The 22412-nt window shown below is 33.7% G+C and overlaps 1 protein-coding gene across 2 annotated transcripts in view; it reads left to right on the top strand.

Moving 5' to 3' along the window:
* FER (FER tyrosine kinase) overlaps positions 1-22412 on the top strand; it is a 244817-nt gene that overhangs the window by 163118 nt on the left and 59287 nt on the right. For both annotated transcript variants that reach the window (XM_051994832.1, XM_051994841.1), the window contains one exon: positions 3022-3145. In XM_051994832.1, coding sequence (XP_051850792.1) covers positions 3022-3145 — 124 coding nt within the window. The remainder of the gene's footprint in view (positions 1-3021; positions 3146-22412) is intronic.

Genomic DNA, 22412 nt, shown 5'->3' with positions numbered 1-22412 from the left:
AAAAGATTGATTTAGTCATTTGATAGAGGAAAGTGCTGTAAGTTGCATTATACAGAGTTCAGACAAAGGCAAAAAGACATTTACCTGATTGGCTTCATGTAGACAATAGGTAGTCTCAGAGAAGGGTTATTTGACATGTGTATCAGCAAATAAGCCAATCCAATTTGGGGAACCCAAAACAGGTATTAGATGGAAATCAAGCATTCTTTATAGCCATTTTGCTTCCCTAGAGTATATCTGAAATCAATCTAAGCTTTTAGATAAGATAGTTTTCTAGCCATATAAAGCTAGATTCAGACAATAATAAAGTATTTTCTCACACTATCAACATTTATTCAGCTCCTACTATGTGCCAGGCAAGAACTTTCTGCAGCTTGAACAGTGTGTATGAATTACCTGGTGACCTAGAAATATATTCTAAATACATTTGGTTTTTAGTAATTTTGTTCTTATTTTTCCTTATATGATAATTGGTTGCTTTGACTCACTATACTTGATTATATGATTAAGATCAGGAAACTATGACCAATTTTGTTTTTGTACCTATATGTGCTAAAGAATGGCTTTTTATTTGTAAGTAAATTTGTATTATATTTTATAATATAAAAACCATTCTTAGTTTATGATCCATATTTTGATCTCTGGTTAGAGGGTCTCTCAATGTATTTCTAAACAGTTTCTGTGGGTTCCATGGAGTAGTACTCTCAGGATGACAGGGTCTTTGCAGCAACAACGGTAGAAACCAGATTATTTAGTGGGAGCTGGTGGTGGAGCTAGATCTCAGAGATAGGCAACACAGAATTTGAGAATTCTGGTGGATAACCTTCCCTAGCAGCTGATGTTCATATGCCAAGAAGAGGCATATATGAAAATATTAAGAGACATCCCCAGTGTCTGGGCGTCTATCAGCCTGTATTTATCTGGTTTCACTGTCCTTTAGCACTGTAAGCATATTTGATCCTTGGATTTCCAGTTGGAATCCCGGCTGCATTTGTCTCATTCCCTTCTTACTTGGGAATAGATTGGGATGCCCAACTTTTTCCAATAAAGGTAGTTTGGATTTGCCCCATTTATCTCACAAAGAGGCTCATTTGGCTTATTTTCTTCCCTAATTGGGTATTCTTTAACCTCTCTGGGAGGACTTAGTTTAGACCCATTTGTCTTCAAAAATGGGGAGTGTCTTGGCCTACCTTCCACCCCTACTCCATGCAAAGATTTGGATCGACCCAGTTGTTTTCATGAATATACTGATTTCCCCATATTTCAGTGTAGATAATTCTTGTCTTCCCAAGGACTTAGACAGAGAAAGGCAGGCAGGTTTTGAGACCTGGAGGAAGGCAGAATTCATTTGATATGGGGATGTACATAATCAATAAAAGAAGAGAGACTAAAACATTTGTTTTGAATGCACTATCCATTTGGAGGACCCCCCCAAATTGCACTCAGACTAGCAGGTTACGGACCTGCAATCAATTATTATTCTCAGTTTTGTGACTAATCCTGAAGGACTTTATTTCTGATACTTCAGCTTACTAACTCTTATCTGTACACTTTCCACTAATGATCAGCCAGTTGTTTCAGTTACGTTTTAGAACAAAGTATTGACTATGAACATTTAATAAGAACAATTGGTTTAAAACATTCCCCAAAACTTTTTAGAAAAGTTAAGAATTGTTTTAACATGAAATTGTTTTAAAATCAAAATTTAAAAAATCCACCCCAGTTTCTAGGTTTAAGGGCAGTACCTTTCTGTGTCAAATACTAAGAATACAAATACAAAAATGAGGACAGTTCTTGCCATTAAGGAACTTTCATTCTAATAGAAGAGATATCTTACTTAAAGAGGATAGTAACTTTGGTCCTGAAAGTAATTTAGGTGGTGAATGGGGACACCTACATAAGTGAGAATAAGATAGTTAAAGCTTTAGAGATAACCAAAAAAAAAAAAAAAAAAAAAAAAAAAAAGGAAAAATGAAGTAAAACATAGTGGCTGGGATTTCCTGAAATATTGGTTCAGGCAAAGCAGTCATCAGTCAAGACCATGAGGCATAAGGCTTTTTTAAGATTGGGAAAGATTGTAGGAAGCAGTGGCCAAAGAGTAAAGAGTGAAGATCCCAGAGTGACTTGGGAAAGTGTTCTCTAATACAGAGTCCAGTGATATTGAAGTAGATGTTTAGGAAACTCAGGTTCTCTTCATGTGAATCCAGAAGTAATTTAACATTCCTATACTATAAATCTTTTCTCTCTTTGTGGACTTCCCTTTCTATATGCCTTTAGTCTGCTAGCATCCATAGCTAACAGTTAGCTCAATTCTCAGGCCCACATTCCTTGAAGATGCTTCACAATTCACTGGGAGAAGAGCATTGTACTTTCACACACTACTCAACACAGATCCCTTTTGGCTGTCTCACTACCTTTGTTTGTCCTTGGTGTGCTTTATTGCTTCTGACTGGAGTTCTGAAGCTTCTCTTGCTGTTTCTCTAGTGATATGGTCAGAAGCATGGTAAGAAAGAGTCAGATAGATACAGACCCAGAGGAACTCTTGGGTTAGAATTCCTCTTATCTGAGATGAATTCATTTCAGAGACTTAATTTCAAACATTCCCAAATCCTTCAACTCTAGACTGGTCTGCTGTTTTTAGATATAATACTTATTAAGTACTTAATAAGCGCCAACCACTGTGCTAAATATTAGAGCTTTAAATATAAGCAAGACAGCCTTTGCCTTCAAAGACCTTATATTCTAACAGGAAAGGAAAAGACCTACAAGAGTTTGCTATGACATCTATGGAGATGGTCAGTAAGTGGCTTGAAGTGTTCCTGTGCTTCATGCAACTTTCAGTATGAAACACTTAAAGCAATATTTAAGACCATGTAAGGAGGGTATTTTCTGTTATATATGGTGCCTTTAAAAAAAAATACTAGTCTAAATAAATAGATTGAAAGTCAGGTTTGGTATTAATGGTAAATAAATGAGTATCTTTATTGTCATGTCTCATTGTTTATCTGTCACTTTCTTTAGGAGGTGATTTCCTTTCCTTTTTGAGAAAGAAGAAAGATGACATAAAACTCAAACATTTAGTGAAATTTGCATTAGATGCTGCTTCTGGTATGGCATATCTTGAGAGTAAAAACTGTATACACAGGTAAGGAAAATTATAATTTTATAAGATATATTTTCTTCTCTGAATAAAGGAGCATAATACTACAAAATTAAGATAACCACTTCCTTAAGATAACATCTGAATTGTTTCAAAAGATGAATTCTAGAGCTAAAATTTTCAGACTTTATATTAAAATTATTGTGGTCTTTGTTAATTATTAATCCCACATGTTTTAATTTTTTTTACAAAGCCCAAACTTGTATGCATTTATTTGTACTTATTTTCATTAAGGTAAATATAACCAATTTGAAAATTGCTTACTGAATGAAGATTTGTTTTAGTATAATTACAAATAACTTAGAGACCTTGAAATCTACTAAAATAGTCATCTACAAGTAAAGATCTTTCTGTTATCACCAAGTTGATATTTTATTATTTTCCTGTTCCTAATTTTCAGAGATTGTTAGGAAAATTGTGTAAATTTATAGTAAGAGCATAAATTCATTATTGAATTTAGTTAAAGGTTAAAGACAATAGAATTCTTACTTTAAAATAATTAGAGAAAGTTTTCTAATTTGTAATGCCCTAGTCATAATCCCCTATACCATACATAATGATAGAAAACACTTGCAACTAAATCCAGCCATATACTCACAGAATTTAGATCTAAAAGGCAATTTAGAGGTAGATAGTCTTATCCAGATTTATATTTTTAGAAACAAAAATTAAGTTCTTAATCCTAGCTTTCAACAAAACTCAAGTTCTGTCTAGAAAAACAATTATGATATTCTAAATGAAGATTGCACTATAAAGGAATACCAAAAAACCAACTGACTATGTATTCTGATTGTGACAATACCATTCTCTTTTGAGTAGGATTCAATGTCAGATGGGCCCATCATAAACTTCTACCAAGAGATTTAGTTGCTAATGAATAGAGTGATAATTGTAATAAGCTAAATCCATAGCATGGATTCTAAGGCTATTATAATGAATTTCTATTATCTATTTAATTTACTCTAAAAACATAAATTAGTTTTCCTAAATGTGTACTACTGATTTGGATTTTGGGAATGGGACGTGGAAAGGGTGGAATAATAAGATGGGAAGAGAAGTTACTTAATTATCTCATTATTTCATGAGATCATAATATTTGGACCTGGAAACTACCTTAGTGATCATCTAATTCCATCCCTTTCTATTACAAATGAGAAAACCTAGACACAGATTAGTTATCTGCCTTGTTTGTTAACAAATCCACATAGTTTACTTGCAAGCTAGAATCAGAACCTAGATTCTTTGATTACAAATGTTTATATGTCATGATTACTTTGTACTAGAAGGGAGTTCAAAGGAACTTAACACGGCAAACACCAAATAATGTCCAAAAAGTTGAAATTAATTTTATTCTGACAGAAAATGGCCTTTTTATTGATGAAGAAATCAGTTTCAAAACTTATCATCAGTACATAATCTGATCACCAGCTTGTTTGAGCAAAGATTAAAATCAATGCTAAATTTGATGAAGAATAATAATGAAGGATATGGCATTAACTAAATTCTAAGTGAACTATTTAAACAAGATATTAACAACAACAGAAATGATCTAGATGAAGACCTTGATGATGTTGTTTGATCCACTTAATCTTTAGAATTAGATTATTTAATTTTCAATTGGTTTTTATTGAATATAATTTTTATTGCATTGTGGTTTGAAAAGGAAATATTTACTATTTTTGCCTTTCTACATTGATGTTTTAATGCCCCAATACATGGTCAGTTTTTGTGTAGGTGCCATGTACTGCTGAGAAAAAGGTGTATTCCTTTATGTCCCTATTCAATTTTCTCCAGAGGGTCATCATACCTAGTTTTCTAGGATCCTGTTAACCTCCCTAGCTTCTTGTTTATTTTGTGGTTAGATTTGTCTGATTCTGAGAGGGGAAAGTTGAGGTCTCCCACTAGAATAGTTTTGCTCTCTATTTCTTTCTGTAACTAGCTTAAAATCTTCTCTAGGTATTTGTCTGATCCACCACTTGGTGTAGATACATTTAGTATACTTTCTACTTCATTGTTTATGGTACCCTTTATCAAGATTTACTTTCCTTCCTTCTCTCTTTTAATAAGGTCTATTTTTATTTTTGTTTTATCTAAGATCAGAATTGCTACTCCTGTTTTTTTTTTTTTTTACTTCAGCTGAAGCATGAGAAAATTTTGTTCCAGCCTTTTATCTTTACTCTATATGTGTCTTTCTATGTCAAATATTTTTCTTGTAAACATATTGTAGGATTGTTTTTTAATCCACTGTATTTGCTTCCATTTTATGGGATAGTTCATCCCATTCACATTCATATTTATAATTACTTGTGTTTTTCCCTCCATCCTATTTTCTCCCTTGTATATACTTTTGTTCTCTTTTTCACCCTGTCCTTAGTTGTGTGTGTTTTTTTTTACCCACCTCATTCACTACCTTATCTTCTATCACCCCTTTTTCTTTCTCTTACTCATGTTTTTTTTTTTTACCCCACTTCACCCACTATCTTGTCTTCTATCAACCCCTTCCTCCTTTCTCTTACCTTTTCCTATAGTTTTTCAGTCCTCCCTTCTATCCTGTCCCTCCCTTTTCTTTTTCTTTTTCTCCTCCTGCTTCTTTATAGGAGCAGATAAATTTCTATACCCAACTGAATGATTAACTTATCCCCTATTAGAGTCAAAATTGATGATTTCAAGCTTCAGATAATGCTAATTTCTCTCCTTTTCCCCCCTTAGTTCTAATTTGCACCCCTTCATGTGAATTAATTGTGCCATTATATCTCCCCTTTCCTCTTCTTCCAGTACATATCTTTTTTTCAACCCTTAATGTCTTTTTGTTTGATATCATCATGTCACAGTCCATTCAGAACCACACTCTCAGTCCATGTGATGCCCTTCTTTTTCTGCTCCAGAGACAGATACAGTTCTCAAGAGTTACAGATATTGTTTTCCCATCTAGGGATATAAACAGTTTAACCTTTAAATATTATATATATATATATATATATATATTTTTTTTTTTTCCCCAGTTACCTTTCTATGGTTCCCTTGAGTCCTGTGTTTGTAGATTAAATTTTCTGTTTAATTCTGGTTTTTTCGATAGAAATTATTGTAAGTCTCTTACTTCATTGAAGCTCCAACTCCTCCTCTGAAAGATGATGCTGAATCTCATAGGGTAGTTATTTCTTGGTTGTTGCCCTAGGTCCTTTGCCTTCTAGAATATGGTGTTCCAGAACCTCTGATCTTTTATTGTAGAAGCTGCCAGATTTTGAGTAATCCTGACTGTTGTTCTTTGATATTTGAATTGTTTTTATTTGGCAGCTTGCAATATTTTTTCCTTGATATTGTAAATTTGGAGTTTTGCAACAATGTTTCTTGGAGTTTTCTTGTGGGATCTCTTTCCAGAGGTTATCAATGGATTCTTTCAATCAGTATTTTCCCACTCTGTTTTTAGGATATTGTGGTAATTTTCCTTAATGATCTCTTATAGAATACTATTCAGGCTCTTTTTTTGGTCAAAACTGTCAAGTAGGCCAATAATTTTTACATTGTCTTTTCTGGATCTATTTTCCAGGTCATCTATTTTTCCAATGAGATATATTCCTCATTTTCTTTCATTTTTTCATTCTTTTTAATTTATTTGACTGATTCTTGCTGTCTCACAAAGTCATTAGCTTCCATTTGCTCTGTTCTAGTTTTTAATGTCTGATTTTCTTAAGTTAGCTTTTATATCTCTTTTTTCATTTGGCTAATTCTATTGTTTTCTTCAGACAATTTTTTTCCTTCCTTTTCCAAACTGATGACACTCTCATGCATACCTCTCATTTTCTTTCTCATTTTTTCTTCTATCTCTCTTATTAACCCTTTAAGTCTTTTATGAGCATTTACAAGAAGCCTCTTTGAATTTGAGACCAATTTATCTATTTGAGATTTCTTCTATGCACATTCTGTCCTTCTCTGAGTTCATGTTTTGGTCTGTCCTGTCACTATAGTAGCTTTCTATGGTCAAGGTTCTTTTTGTTTCTTGTTCATTTTCTTTCCTTTTCTTTTGGTATTTCCTCCTTTTTTTTTTTTTTTTTTTTTTTTTTTAACTTTTAGGGTGGAGCTCTGCTCCTGAGGTAAAAGGGTTACTGTCCCAAGCTGCCTGTGCAGCTCTGAGTCTTGGCTTTGAGCATAGCGCCCCCTTGTGTTTGCAGCAGCTCGCTTTGCCTGCTCTGTTCAGGAAACAGCTTGGTTTCCCAGAGTTTGCCTTCTGAGCTGAGACAGGAAGCTGCCCCACTGCTGTGCTCCTCTGCTGAGCAGAACCAAGGGTCTTAGTAAGAGACTTACAATAATTTCTATCGAAAAAACCAGAATTAAACAGAAAATTTAATCTACAAACACAGGACTCAAGGGAACCATAGAAAGGTAACTGGGGAAAAAAAAAAAATATATATATATATATATATATATGTATTATATTTAAAGGTTAAACTGTTTATATCCCTAGATGGGAAAACAATATCTGTAACTCTTGAGAACTGTATCTGTCTCTGGAGCAGAAAAAGAAGGGCATCACATGGACTGAGGGTGTGGTTCTGAATGGACTGTGACATGATGATATCAAACAAAAAGACATTAAGGGGTGAAAAAAAGATATGTACTGGAAGAAGAGGAAAGGGGAGATATAATGGCACAATTAATTCACATGAAGGGGTGCAAATTAGAACTAAGGGGGGAAAAGGAGAGAAATTAGCATTATCTGAAGCTTGAAATCATCAATTTTGACTCTAACAGGGGATAAGTTAATCATTCATTTGGGTATAGAAATTTATCTGCTCCTATAAAGAAGCAGGAGGAGAAAAAGAAAAAGAAAAGGGAGGGACAGGATAGAAGGGAGGACTGAAAAACTATAGGAAAAGGTAAGAGAAAGGAGGAAGGGGTTGATAGAAGACAAGATAGTGGGTGAAGTGGGGTAAAAAAAAAAAAAAACACGAGTAAGAGAAAGAAAAAGGGGTGATAGAAGATAAGGTAGTGAATGAGGTGGGTAAAAAAAAAACACACACACACACAACTAAGGACAGGGTGAAAAGAGAGAACAAAAGTATATACAAGGGAGAAAATAGGATGGAGGGAAAAACACAAGTAATTATAAATGTGATTAAGATGCTCTCACTGGTTTTCCCAGAGCCTGCCTGAGCTGGGCTGAACACCCTTTTCACCCTAGCGAAACTGACTTTTTTTGAAGTTTTTTTTAGTCTGTCTGGAGCTGGAGAGCGGTTTCATTCCATCAGATTTTGTTTGGTGACATTTGGTGATATTTGATTTTTGAGAGAAACTGGAAGAGCTGGAGCATCTTTCTTACTTTATTGGACCATCATGGCTCTACCCCCAGAACTAAATTTGTTGATAACACAAAGTTAGGAAAATAGTAACACATTGGATGACAAGAGTTGGACTAAAAACAAAAAGCTTATAAAGCCAAGAGTATTTGGAATATAATTGGATAAATTATAATTCTAAAATGAAAAATAAATAGTTTTCAAAAACTATTTTCATAAATGCGATATGGATAAAAGCATGACTAGATCTCAGATTATTTGAAGACATCTTCTGGATTGACTAAAAATGATTGTGTTAATTTGTACTCAAAATGAGTCAACAGAATGCTATAGCAACCAGGAAATATACATTAATAAGAGCATAGTGTTTAGGATATAAACATAATAGTTTCAGTGTAGTTTGTTTTGGTATAAGTATTCATTCATATTTATAGAAGTAGATAAAGTAAAAGCCATCTGAAGGAAGTTTTCCCTGGGGATAAAAAAATCTTCAAATCATGCCATATAAGAATTGGTAGAAGAATTTGAGGGCATTTAGCTTGGAGAAAAGAAGACTTTAAAGGAGACATGAAAGTGTCTTCAAAGAATATCAAGTGAAAGGATACACTTAGCCTTTTTCTAATTGGCCTCAGTAAGTAGAACCAGGATCAAGGGACAGATGTTATACAGGAAAACATCCAGAAGTGAAATCAACTGCCTTGAGAGGGAAATAAAAGTAAGGGTGTGGGGAGGACATAATGTATTCTTACTCTTTAAAGATCTTTAGTAATAGTGCTTTAAGCAAAATCTATTTGTTAAGTATAATGTAGAGAAGATACTTGTTTTATGAGGTGATATAGATTTTCTGGTAGAGATGCTTCTAAATGAACTTGTAGTTTAATATGAAATTTTCTGGGCATTTTTTATTGGGGTTTAGTTTTTGATCAATTGTGAAAGGAATTTGGACCTTAATTGTTTTTTAAACTAAAGAAATCTTCTATAATATTTATGAATGTTCCTAGAAACTTTTTTATACTATCTTCTTTTATATCTTAGAAAAGTGAAAGATTAGTAAATATTTTATTGCCATGAATTTGAATTTACTGACTACAAACAATAGGAAATGTTTTAAATTTTTTTAAATGTGGTATAACTTTAATATTACATAATTGTCAGTTACTGAATAGTTTTAATTTTGGTTGGTGGTTGTTGTTTGTTTGTTTTTCTCCTTTCTGGAGGAACTCTTAGAGAACTAACTCTTTTAAGGCTATAATTTATAGAGTAATTGATATCTGTATGGATAGAGTAAGTTTACGTCTCAGTTCTCTATGTCAATGAAATCAATTTTTCAATTTTTCAAAAAGTGTGTTATTTTCAACATTTTTAATTCCTAAAGTTATTAAATAATGATCTTTGTTATAGGTAGAGATTAAAAGCTATAAAGTTGGATTCTATTATGTTATTTAAGAAATGCAATCATTTATATTTTCTTAATGTTACTGTTATTATTACTTACTAATAATACAAATATATTTATTACTGTTAGTTAATACCACTAATTTATTTAAATGCCTCTGCCAGTCATTATGCTAAAAACTGGGCTTACAAAGAAAGGTAAAAGACAACCCCTGCTCTCAAGGAGCTCACAGTTTAATTGAGGAGACAACATTCCATGCATGGCAGACAGCTAGTAAAATGGCCTTGGAATTTATTGAGATGGTGGGGCATAGGGAGTAACATAGTCACATTTTTAAAAAATTCTTAATCACACTCCATGGAGAATGAACTGGATTGGGGAGAGCCATGACACAGGCTGACTAACTAGTAGGCTATTTAAATGTTTAAAGATTGGTCTTTCCACTTCAAATCTCTCCCCAATCTGATCCATCCTTCAATCAGAGAAACTGAGACCTGAGAAAAATCATAGCTTAAAAATAGATCAGTGTCTTCCACTGCATCCACCAGTTGTTCTGACCTATGTCTTGCCACTGGATCCATTGATTTTAGAGGAGACAATAAGGCTGCTGTGTTTCACTTAAATCCAATTCACTTGCAAGTCAAGACATCCTCCTTCTGATGTCTTTCCTCCCTTTGAGAGTGAAGGAAAAACAACAACCACCAAAGTGATTTTCCTATAAAATTATTAACTACTGAAGCAATGTCCCAGAAATATTACAACCTGTTTATTAAAGCAATGCAGCAAATATTTCAGGCTTTTATTCTACTCCCTTCAAATGATTTGTCAGAATGTGTGAAATGGCCATTTTTGTTAGGTAGTTTTCTCACTTTCAGAAACTCGTTTTCTTAGGCAGGTTTGCTAAAACAACCATTTTGGTCTGACAAATCAGGGTAGCCACTAGGTGGTGATTTAAGCTCAGAGCTCCCAAATTGACTATGTATGCATGTACAAACAGAACTTTCCTGCCCTAATTCCTTAATCTCTCTGCACATGTGTAGAGTGAATATGCCTGATTCTTCTTGCCTGGAAGCCTTTCCTTTTAGGGTTTATGCTTAGGTTTCTGTCTAAAGATGTGAATATAATAAAATACAAATCATTGCTTAACTCCTGTCCCACTGACATGTTGATCTCTTGCTCAATTTATGTGAACTCGAACTATTGTTCACTACTATGTAGAGTACATTTTACTGTTATAAAATAGAAATTAGTTATAAGCCTGGAGGAATAGGTCCACTACTGGGCAAAACCAGGAATATCAACATCTACCTCCAAACAAAAATTAAAGGCACCAATTTAAAAATTCTCAAGAGTTCCTCATTATTCCTAATAAAGTATTAAAGTCTGAAGTTTCACTTTCTCCCACATAGCACTTAGCAGCTAAAACTTTTAAGTTTATAAAATTTAGGAAAGCTTTTTTTTAATCAGTTACTTGTCAGTCTCATGGGAAAAGTAAGAGAAATAGTTTCACTGATATTCTGCTTTAGATCAGCAAGCCAGGCAAAAATTTCCATTGAACAGATCTGGTTGATGAAGGGAAAGAAGAATGGTTACTCTTCTCCCTCATACCCCCTAAACCACCCCCAGCCAACTCCCAAATCAGACCCCTCTTTCCCCATTTACTTCCTCTCCCACACCCATGTCTCCCTTAATGCTTTGCCATTCCCTTTAGGTATCTCTCTCCTAAGGAGAGAACATATTGGCGAACAATATGAGGCAACTGCTTTTAAGTCAAACAGTATAGCTTCTCATTTCATATTTTTATTTATACCAGAGCTTCCTGTTTATGGTGGCAACTCTGGTTTTTCTCCAGCTATTCTGTCTTCATTTTCTCCAAAGCATTTGTTGTCCTTAAAAGTACTTTTGATTCCTTATTCAGGATCTGTTTCTAGAACTGAAGATTCTCTTCATGTTTCTTTATGTATTAATATGTACCACTTCTCAAAATTTTTTGTTCACATTCTAGTTTAAATTGTAGCTTTAAATACAGTTAGTAGTTTACTCAGCAAAGCAATAGTACCAATGAAAACAATGTAGAATATCTTGTTATAATGATAAGTGTAAAGTTACACCATCAGTTAACAAACAATAAGACAGTCAGGAGCAATAAACTCAATGCCAGATGCAATTAAGCAATAGTGAAATCAGTAACACTTCCTTGCATGTATGACGGGCAGTCAGTGACTGTACATCAAACACAATGACAATCATGATGCATTTAGAATTTTATGAAATACAGTAAATTGTACAGAAGACTGAATCCCATTGGGGAAAATAGATGATCAAATCCTGAACTAGAAAAAGAAATGTTTCCTATAAAGAAAATTTTATATTTTTAAATTTAAAAAGTAGTATTTAAAATTTTTTAAATTTTAAAAATTCTATATGAAACAAAATACACTTGAGTTTACGATACTTCACAGAATTTCAAAAGGAGAATTCTAGCATGAGTTTTGTTCTTAAAGTATTCCTTATTTTAGATATATTTAATACTTTTTACTTTGATATAACATACTTGGACAGAAATTTCATACAAGTTAACTTCTCCCATCCCCAAAACTGTTGAAAATAGTTATATATACTATAAGAATACAGTTCAATAAATATTTAGATAAGCCCTTTTAAAAATATATTTTTTGAGAAAGAAGTTTGTTTATAGATTAGCAGAAATAAGGAGTATATATTTCAATGTTGACAATGTTGTACTAATATTGATCTTTGCATTTGGTCTTTTTTCTTCCTGAATTTATTTACTTTGTTAGTCTTTTTACATATTGATCCACAGCTCTGTCAACTTTTCTTTCAGTCTTTCTTTTTTTTTTTTTTAATAACTCATATTCACCATTTTTCTTCACTTTTAGTTTTGAAGCAGACTCTAAATATTTTTAAAGAAAAAAATTCCCCATCCTTTTATATAAAATGAAAATGAGAAATGCTGCAGTTCTTCACTTTTTTAGTCACAATGCTCAGCAAAGTTAACTGACTTGTTCAAGGTCAGAAAGAAAATTGCAAATCCTGGATCCAGTCCTGGTCCTCTGACTCTAAGTAATCCATTCCCTTTCTTTTATTAACTCAAGCATAATCTAACCTAAGAAAATCTTCCCCCCTTCTCAAGATTAACTTCTCAGCTTTTCATTCTCTTCTCTCTTTTCCCCTTTCTCCCCGCCTGCATTTTGCCTTTTTTTTTTTTTTTTTTTTTTTTTTTGCAATTTTTTCTTAATTCATCTGCTGACCTTATTGTTGTTTTAATTTCTGTCCCAAAGCAGGTAAATAATATGCATCTTTTGAAATTTGCCAGATATAAAAAAATTGAAAAGGATGACTTACACGTTGCTTTCTATAGGCCAGATAGATATGGTCTGTACCTTGTTGGGTTCCTTTTCTATCATTCTCAGAACTGCAATTCAGTTTCTTCTTCTAACCTCTATGTTTGTCCTGCATCCATCCATCTAGGCCAATGGTTCTCAAACCTTTGTTCTCAGTATTTTCATGTTAAAAAACTATCGAGGATCTGTTCAAAGAGTTTTTGTTCACATGGGTTATATTTATAGCTATTTACTATATTAGAAATAAAAAATAATTTTGAATTTGTAGACCCTCTGAAAGGATTTCAGAGACCCCAACAATTCTTTGGATTACACTTTGAGGACCATTGATCTAGGCAGTGAAATTGACTCAGGAAGAATAACAATCCACTTTTGGGATTGCTGGTAATAAAAAAAATAGACAATTGTATATCCAAAAGCAGCAGAATAAAACCCCCAATAATTGTATGTGATGGTGGTGGTGTAAGTATATATGAAAGAATATAGAGCTTGAACGTTTTAATCCCTGTAACAATGGAATAAAACAGTGACATAAAAAAAGACTAGAAAACCCCAGCATTCAAATATCATTAAACTAATCCTATTGTCATTTATTGAGCAAATACATTTTAAATTTCATTTATACTTTGCATTCAGTATCCTTATGGGCTATTCAATTCTATTCATGATGAAATATATGCGTTTTTTCCAGGGATTAATTAAAAGAATCTTAATATTAGCTACAGAGAAAGCATAAAATATATTTAACCTACAGTCAGACTTCTATTTCTCATTGATGGTAGCTTGATGGCTAACTGTTAGAAAGAAGAGAACTCTTCTGTTTTTCCTTTTGGGGGGGTAAAAATACTTCAGAATATTATCTTTTTAAAACCATTTAATATGTAAATTTCTAGTTGCTGAGATGAGTCATTAAGGGATACTAAAATACTGTAAGGACAAGTAGGAGTTTCTTTTTGAATAGTTGAATTATTTTGAAATATTTTTTAAGTGAACCAAAATAGTGAAGACTACTATTAAGGTGATGTTTCTAGAAATTCAAGCCTATTGTTTTTCTACCTGGCAGATCTTATGTATAGGTGGTGATGAATATCTGCTTCTCTACTCACTGAATTAATATCCCTCCCCTCTGAGATTAAAGGACTCCTTGAGAATTTGTTAGAATATTCACTTTCTAATCTAATTGATGAGAACTTATTAGATATTTCAATAATAAGATGTATATATTTAGAAATCTTTTAATATTTTAATATATGAAAATAATTTAATATATTTTTATATTAATTCAGCTCCCTTAAGATCCTTCAGTAGTGGTTAATACATTTTCAATTAGCATTGTTCATTTTATGGCAAAATAATTGGACTGAATTAATAAGCCTAGGTCTCACCATATCATTTCTTTGTTCAAGAAGTTTCAGTGCACTTCTCCTTACTTACCCCATTACCTTTAGACTAAAATACAAACTCATTTTTAAAATTTAAAATCCTTTACAATTTGACTCTAACCTGATCATATATTTTCTCTCTTAACATACTAATTGCTCCAACAAAACTGACTTTCTGGCTATTCATGATAGGTGACAGACCTTGTTACATCTTCAGGCCTTTTCATAGGATTGCCCTTCATTCCTGAAAGAAATCTCCTTCTTCACCTCTTGATTCCTTTGAAAACCCTACCCTTTTCTAATACCTACTTTGTGTCTGTCTCCTAGCAAGTATTTTTCATGGGCCTCAGTTATATACCTCCTATCACTTTTAGTTTTATGTGAATTTGTATTTAGTTATCCATGAATGTATTATATCCCCCAATAAAATGTAAGCTCCTTAAGGACAGAGACTCTTTCACTTTTATATTTGTATTCTTGATTCTTATTAGTGTTCAACACATAGAAGTGTTTTATTAAATTCTTATTGATTGGCTCATTTATTGATAAAAAGAACAAAAAAAAAGCCAATTTGGCAATTTAGAAGATTAGAGGCCAGGCTCTGAGGCAACCACCAAGTATGTTACAAGGAAGGTTAGTTGTTCTGATAACACTATGAGGCCTTTTATTTGAAGAAAGCTTATATTTTCTGGGTCAGTTCTACTTGCAAGTGGGCCTTTTTTTTTTATTTTTTTAAAGAGGCCTAGAACCATTAAAACACACATTGTTCCCTAATGTCAGAAGTTGTGTCCCCTCAACCTCAGTATCTATGGGTGATGCTGTGTTCTTTGGGCAGATGTATAGTTTACCTTTAGCTGTCCCATTGTGCTAGTTAGCTAACTCCTGAGGTTTTCATTTGTTAAAAGTCTATTTTTTCCAGGTTCTTGTATCTTCCTGAAGCCTACCTAACAGTTGGGCCTTTTGCCTAGGCTATATTAATAGTCAAGAAAGTTGGTTTAAGAGCAATGTGAATCACAATTTAGAGACTATGTGGCTCCATGGAAATTGAACTAAATTCTCAAAAATTCCATATTATTTTTTTCCTTACAATCTTGGTTGATTCTCTTCCTTTCTGACGCTTTTCCTTTGCTTGATAAAATCCCACATTTCCCTCAAGGGTTAAATCAAATTATATCTTTCTACTTTAAGTAACCTTTTCCTCTTTTGTTTTGTATTGTCTATACTACTCATTTGTTACTTAGCATTTTCTTTCTTACCTTGTATAACTACTATAATTACCTTTTTCTTTTGTGACTTATCTCTTCATCTAGTCTTCATCTAGACTTCATCAGAAATCTTTTATGATCAGGACTTTAAATTTCCACTTAACAGAATGACACATATTGTTTTCATTATTTATTGCTGCATTATTTACATTATTCAATGTTAAAAAACATAACCGTGAGCTAACTTTATTATATAGCTTATAAATTAGTTCAGTAAGTGATTTTGAATAGACATTGAAAAAGTTTTTGAGTATTGGTAGCTTTTTTTGGAAAATGTATAGCACTTCCCAAAGTAATTACATTGAAGGGTGACATTCATTTGCATATATAAATTCATATGTATTACTTTTTGAGATTATAAACCACTAAACATAATTCTTATTACTTTAGAATCATATCACATGTATTCTTAACAGTATATTTAAATGTCATCAGTTACTGCATATAAATATATATGAATAAATCTTTTAAAATTATATATTACTTTTTTTTCAATCAGCAAAAATCCATCATATCTTCTTTCTAGCAAACTCCTTCCCCTAAATGTTAATGAAAGAAAAACAAAAAACACTTTTGCAAACTCATATAGTAAAAATAAAACAAATTTCCACTTTGACTATGTCTTTCATATACAGCCTGTTTTTACTTAAAGTAAATAGATCATTCCAGGGATCTTTCCTCAGGACTCCTCCACCTCCTAAGTAAGTCTTTGTTCTTCTCCTAGAGGCTAATGATTAAACAGATCCTTGGTGCTGAGTCTTGAATTACCTAGTTATTATTTTGAGAAGTCCTCATTTTCTGGTTTCACTCATATACAACTATGGTCTTTTCATCAAGAATGCTTGGAACTCTTCTATTTCATTAAAAACCTATTTTTTTCCCTCTAAAATTATGTTTCGTTTTGCTGGCTAAGTTATTCTTGGCTATAAGCCTATATCCTGTGCCTTCTTTAATGTCATATTTCATGTTCTCTCTTTCTTTAAAATGGTGGCTGCTAAATCATCTCTGATCCTGACTCTGACTCTTCATTAATTGAATTCTTTTTTTCTGATGCTTACAATATTTTTTCTTTCAACTGGAAATTCTGAAATTTTGGCCATTAATGTTCCTAGAACTTTTAATTTAGGTTTTGTTTTTGCTTTTTTTCTTCAAACTATTTTCCAGATTAGTTATTTTTGCTATGACACTTTATATTTTATTTTACTTTTCAACTTTTAGGTTTTGTTTTAATATTTCTTGTTGTCTTATGGAGTAATTATTTTCTGTTTAGTCCTTTCTCATTTTCAGTACATTGTAGCTTGGGCAATTTCTAATTTTTTTCTAATTCATACTTTCACAGATCCCATTTCTTCTCCAAGTTTTTCCTCTTAATACTCATATTTCATTTATAAAAAAACTTTAAACTCTTTTTTAAACTCTTGCTTCAGGAATTCTAGTTAAATTTGTCCCCAAGCTGTCTTAATCTGAGACTTACTTATAGATTTTTTTGTAGTCAGTTTCTTTTTCTAGATTTGTGTCTTGATCATCACTATCACCATAATAGCTTCTAATGGTGGGATTCTTTGTGGTTGTTCATTCTTACAAGCCCACTTTCTTTGTGGGACCAGGCTTTGTGCATATCTGAGGGAAGGTCTGGGCTTGTTCTGTTGCAGATTTTTGGCAGTATTGATTATTATGTTACTCAGGTTCTCAGGAGCATCTCAAAATTGGAACCTTTTACTTTACAGTGCTTCCATAGTGATCTGCTCTCATTGCTGCCCTCTCTCCTTTTTACCCTCTAGTCTATGCTCTCTGTAAGTTCCTGATCTGAGCAAGAAGAAACTGCTGCTGAACTCAGCCATTTTCAGCCGACTTGAAATTTCTACTGGTTTAGATAGATGCACTCTTTCATTCTGTTATTCCTGTCCTGTTAATTCCTTTGCAAGCTTCAGTTTGGACTAGAAGTTATAAATGAGACTTCACTCTATAATTGGAGTTTCATTCACAGTGCTACTCTTTGCTCCTGAATTTGCTCCTCTTTAAATAAGGCCAGGGCATACAACTATTCTTGATTGATTACCATCCCTGTTCACAAGCCTCTCCTTAATCCAGCTGGAATCTGTGACCCAAACATTGAATAGTAGGCGATGGAGTTGCCAGATGGCACCTCATCCCTGTAATATGCTGCAATGTGAATTGGGGCCCCTCCTTTCCCTCTGCCTGGAATATTCATGTCGTTTCTCCTGGCCAGACTCCATGTCTATAGACCTTTCTCTCTTCCTTGGCACATTTGGACAAATCACTTAACTGAATTTTTTCTTGAAATTTTTTCATCAGGATTCAGTATGGTCTTTTTTCTAGATCTATTTAGAGGAGGGGATTTTGGATGATAAGTTAGGGGAGCCTGCTGTATTGCTTCCTGCTATCTTGACTTGCTACTCTGTGAATAAATTTTAGTTATTTAATTAGATTTTAGGGTCTAAGATAAGTAATTAACTAATCTTGAGTATACATGAAGAAGAATTGTATAGGGTATAAAGTTTTAAGCAATAATACTATTAATAAGACCCAGAGGGAAAAAAAAAAGAAAACAAAAAAGTTTCCAATTTCAGATTTTATATTCCTTAAATCTTTATAGAAACTCACAGTAGCTAGGAAAATTGTCTTTCCAGATCATAAAGCATACTAGTAACACTTTTCAGATTTAAGATATGGGTGAACTAACCAGACACTACTGTATTGTAGAACATTGAAAAGTCTTTTGTGGTAGCCTTGGAACTGACCTGATCTCCCAAAGATGATAATAACACTATTTGCTCATTCACTTATAGAAACTGAGTTTCTATGGAACTTTTAGGTTTACATACTATTTTTACATATTCTCAGTTGATCCTCATGAAAGTCCTGTGAAGTAAGTTCTATATTACATACTATGCCTGTTTTATAGATTTAAAAAAAAAAATGAAACCAAGAAAGGCGAAAAAAAAGGTGATTTGGTGAAAATTATACATTAGAAAATTATACTCTCAGTCTAACATGCTCTCTACTGCATTGCCCCCTTGTTAAAGATTATAATCAAGGTGAGGTATGACCTAGACATAGTCAGATGGGACCATCTGAGACCAATGTAGTTCACCAAGGACATTTTCCCTAGGATATTCTCTTCCCTTTGCTCAAGTTGCTGCCTATTCTCTGAATTACTACATGTCTAAAAAGTATTGATTGATTATCATGTTACTAACCTATTACCACATCCAGTCAAAGATTTTCAGTATTGACAGCTGAGGGAATTAATGAATTTCTTATCCTGGTTTTGTTGAGGTTGAGAAGGGAGGAAACCCAAAAAGTCCCAGACTAGTGTTACAAGATTTCTCAAGAGAATTTGTAGGCTTAAACACATTTAAAGCAGAGTGTTGGAATCCTTACTAACTGCTAACTAATTAGAGTTGATCTAATCTTACAAGATTTTGGCCAAAACCTGAAACAAGGTACTAAGTAGAACTAATTAATACAAGGCTTGTGTTCACACCTTTACTCATTGGAGTTCAATGAGTTCACACCTCCCTTGAAGCTCTTTGGGCCAGAGAGCAATATGGGAGAAAACCCATAATCCCTCTCTCTCGTATCTCACAATTCCTCCCTCTTGTATAAAAGAAAAAGACACAGAGAACTTTGAGAGATTTCACTGGAATGACATGAAGAATGGAGCTGGCTGGAGGCTGAAGAAAGCAGAGGCCGAGGCTAAAGGAAAGAACCTTTGGATTTGGAGATACTCGGAGGGCCCTAAGCTAAACTGGCTGTGTTTTGAGAAGAACAAGAACTGATTCAGATCCATCTGAACTAGACCACAACATTTTGGCGCCCGAACAGGGACATAACAGACCCTTCAGTGGATTTCAGTGGAAAAGCTACGATCCTGATTCAAGTGGAAAAGCCTCTGATCCTGATCCAGTGGAAAAGACTCTTCAACCCAGAAATTAGAGTGAGTACAACAAAGAAATTTTGTTAAAAGAGTTAAAGTAGAATTTCAGCTAAGATGGGACAGATATTTAGAAAACAGCCTATTTCTGTTCAAGGAAAATGTTTAGAGAGCATTGTCAAAGTTATGGAAAGCCAAGGTTTAATTATAAGTTTACAGCAAATCACTGAATTTTTACAAATTGTAAAGGACATATGTCCTTGTTTCTCTCTTGATAAGGAATTAGATCTAAATGAATGGAAATTGGTTGGAGAGGATCTTTGTCAATTCTATGATAAAAATGGGCCTAACTCAATAATTAATACATATAATGTAATACAATTGGCTATAAGAAGTTATTTAAGTGATAGAATGATGAAAAGGAAAGTACAGGAGGAAGAAGTGCCAACTTTACTAGGTGAAAAGGAGGACGGATCAGATGAGAATGGAGTTAATTACAATTCTGAGCATGATACTTCACAGCAGGAGGAATTAGGTGATTCCACATCTCATGACCCTCCCCCCGCAATTAACCCTTCATGGATGAACAAGGGGGAGGGAGAGAGACAGTAACACAGTCAGCTTCTCCTGTAAAGCAGAATTTGACAAGATTAGAAAAAGCATTAATTAAAGCAAAAAATGAAGGAGAAGATATATCTGATTTTATAAATGCATATCCTGTGATTGAGGAGCTCAACTCCTCAGGTCAAAAAGAGAGAAGATACACTCCTTTTAATTTGGGAAAAATTAAAGATTTGAAAAAGGGTTGCACTCTTTATGGGGCTACATCATCTTATGTGAAAATGTTACTGGATAATTTGTCTTATGAAATCTTAACCCCGAATGACTGGAAATCCATCGCTAAAACATGTCTTGAACCGGGACAAAATTTATTGTGGCTTTCAGAGTTTCATGAATTATGTAGGATTCAAGCCCAACGCAATAGGCAAACAGGAGCTATTGTACAAGTTGCTTTTGACCAACTAGCTGGTGAAGGTCAGTATGCAGAGAGTTCAGAACAAATTTATTATCCCATAACAGTGCATGAGCAAATTTGTAAGGCTGCAATAAAAGCTTGGAATTCTCTCCTTGGACAGAAAGATGGAAATAATGCTTTCACAAAAATAGAGCAAGGTCTCAATGAACCTTTTGCAGATTTTGTGGGACGTTTACAAACAGCTGTAATAAGAACCATTGGAGATAATGCAGCAACAGAAATAATGACCAGACATTTGGCTAAGGAAAATGCCAATGAGATTTGCAAGAGAATTATGTGGGGGCTAGACAAAAATGCTCCTTTAGAAGAGATCATAAGACGCTGTGCCACAGTGGACATAAATGCTTATTATGCCCAGACTATGATGAACATGGAAAGACAAGGTCCTTCTTGGCAGAGGAATTCTAGAGAAACTCGTCGATGTTTTCATTGCGGAAAAGTTGGACATTTGAGAGCTCATTGTAGATGTGGAAATAGAGTGAGAAGACAGGGTGAGAGAAAACCTAAAAGCCCATGTCCAAAATGTACCCGAGGCTTTCATTGGGCCTCTAAATGTATATTGACCCAGAAGAATGAGAGGCAGGGCCCAGCTCCAAAATATCAATCAAAGGACAGGTGGGGCATGATAGCAACTGAGGTTACACCCAGAGAGACTTTAGAAATTCAGGATTCTGATGTCATCAACCAACAGAAAAGCAATCAGGATTACAGTTGGGAAGAATACAGGCCTTTTAAGACAACAAGGCAGTATCCAGTGCAAACAGCTCCAATGTAATTACCAGATGATGAGGAGAAATCCCAAATTTGGTAAATAGAAGGGAATTAGGTTAACTGCTTGGGGAAGAGGATCTGCTTATATTTCCACAGATGAAGAAAGAATCAGATGGCTGACAATGAGACTGTCAAAAGGACTCTTAAAATCTTCAGAAATCATTGGATTTCCTAACACAAGATGAAACTATTTCAGTTCCTGAAAAAACAGCAAGAATCATTGGGTTCCCTGAGATGAAAAATTGTTGATGAGACTTTTTTCAGTACTTCAGCGCTTACAGGAATTATTAGATTCCTGGGCACATGAACTAATGAACAATGGATTGCTTATGGACTATTTCTAGGACTTATGGACATCTGTAAATTTTCAGGTTGATTCATGTTGTTACATTACTACTAGCCTGTGTTATATTGCTATGTGCTTATGTAAATTATGTATAATGCTTCCCATATTGATGGATTTATGTATACCATGTATATCATATTGATGGATTTATGTGTACCCCTTCAGAAACCCACTAATCTGATTAGATTTCCTATTTCCTTTGGTGTTTTCATCTAACAAAAGAAAGGGGGAGATGTTGGAATCCTTACTAACTGCTAACTAATTAGAGTTGATCTAATCTTACAAGAAGATGTTTTGGGCAGAACCTGAAACAAGGTACTAAGTAGAACTAATTAATACAAGGCTTGTGTTCACACCTTTACTCATTGGAGTTCAATGAGTTCACACCTCCTTGAAGCTCTTTGGGCCAGAGAGCACTAGCATAAATAGAGCTTCAATGGGCCAGTCAAAGAAGTTCTTCAGAGTGAAGAAGCTACAAGTCGGGATTTCAGCAGAATTA

Source organism: Antechinus flavipes, chromosome 1, assembly GCF_016432865.1.
Source record: "Antechinus flavipes isolate AdamAnt ecotype Samford, QLD, Australia chromosome 1, AdamAnt_v2, whole genome shotgun sequence".
In the NCBI taxonomy this organism is placed as follows: Eukaryota; Metazoa; Chordata; class Mammalia; order Dasyuromorphia; family Dasyuridae; genus Antechinus; species Antechinus flavipes.
The sequence above is the reverse complement of the archived record's forward strand: the minus strand, read 5'-3'. Positions and strand labels throughout refer to the sequence as shown.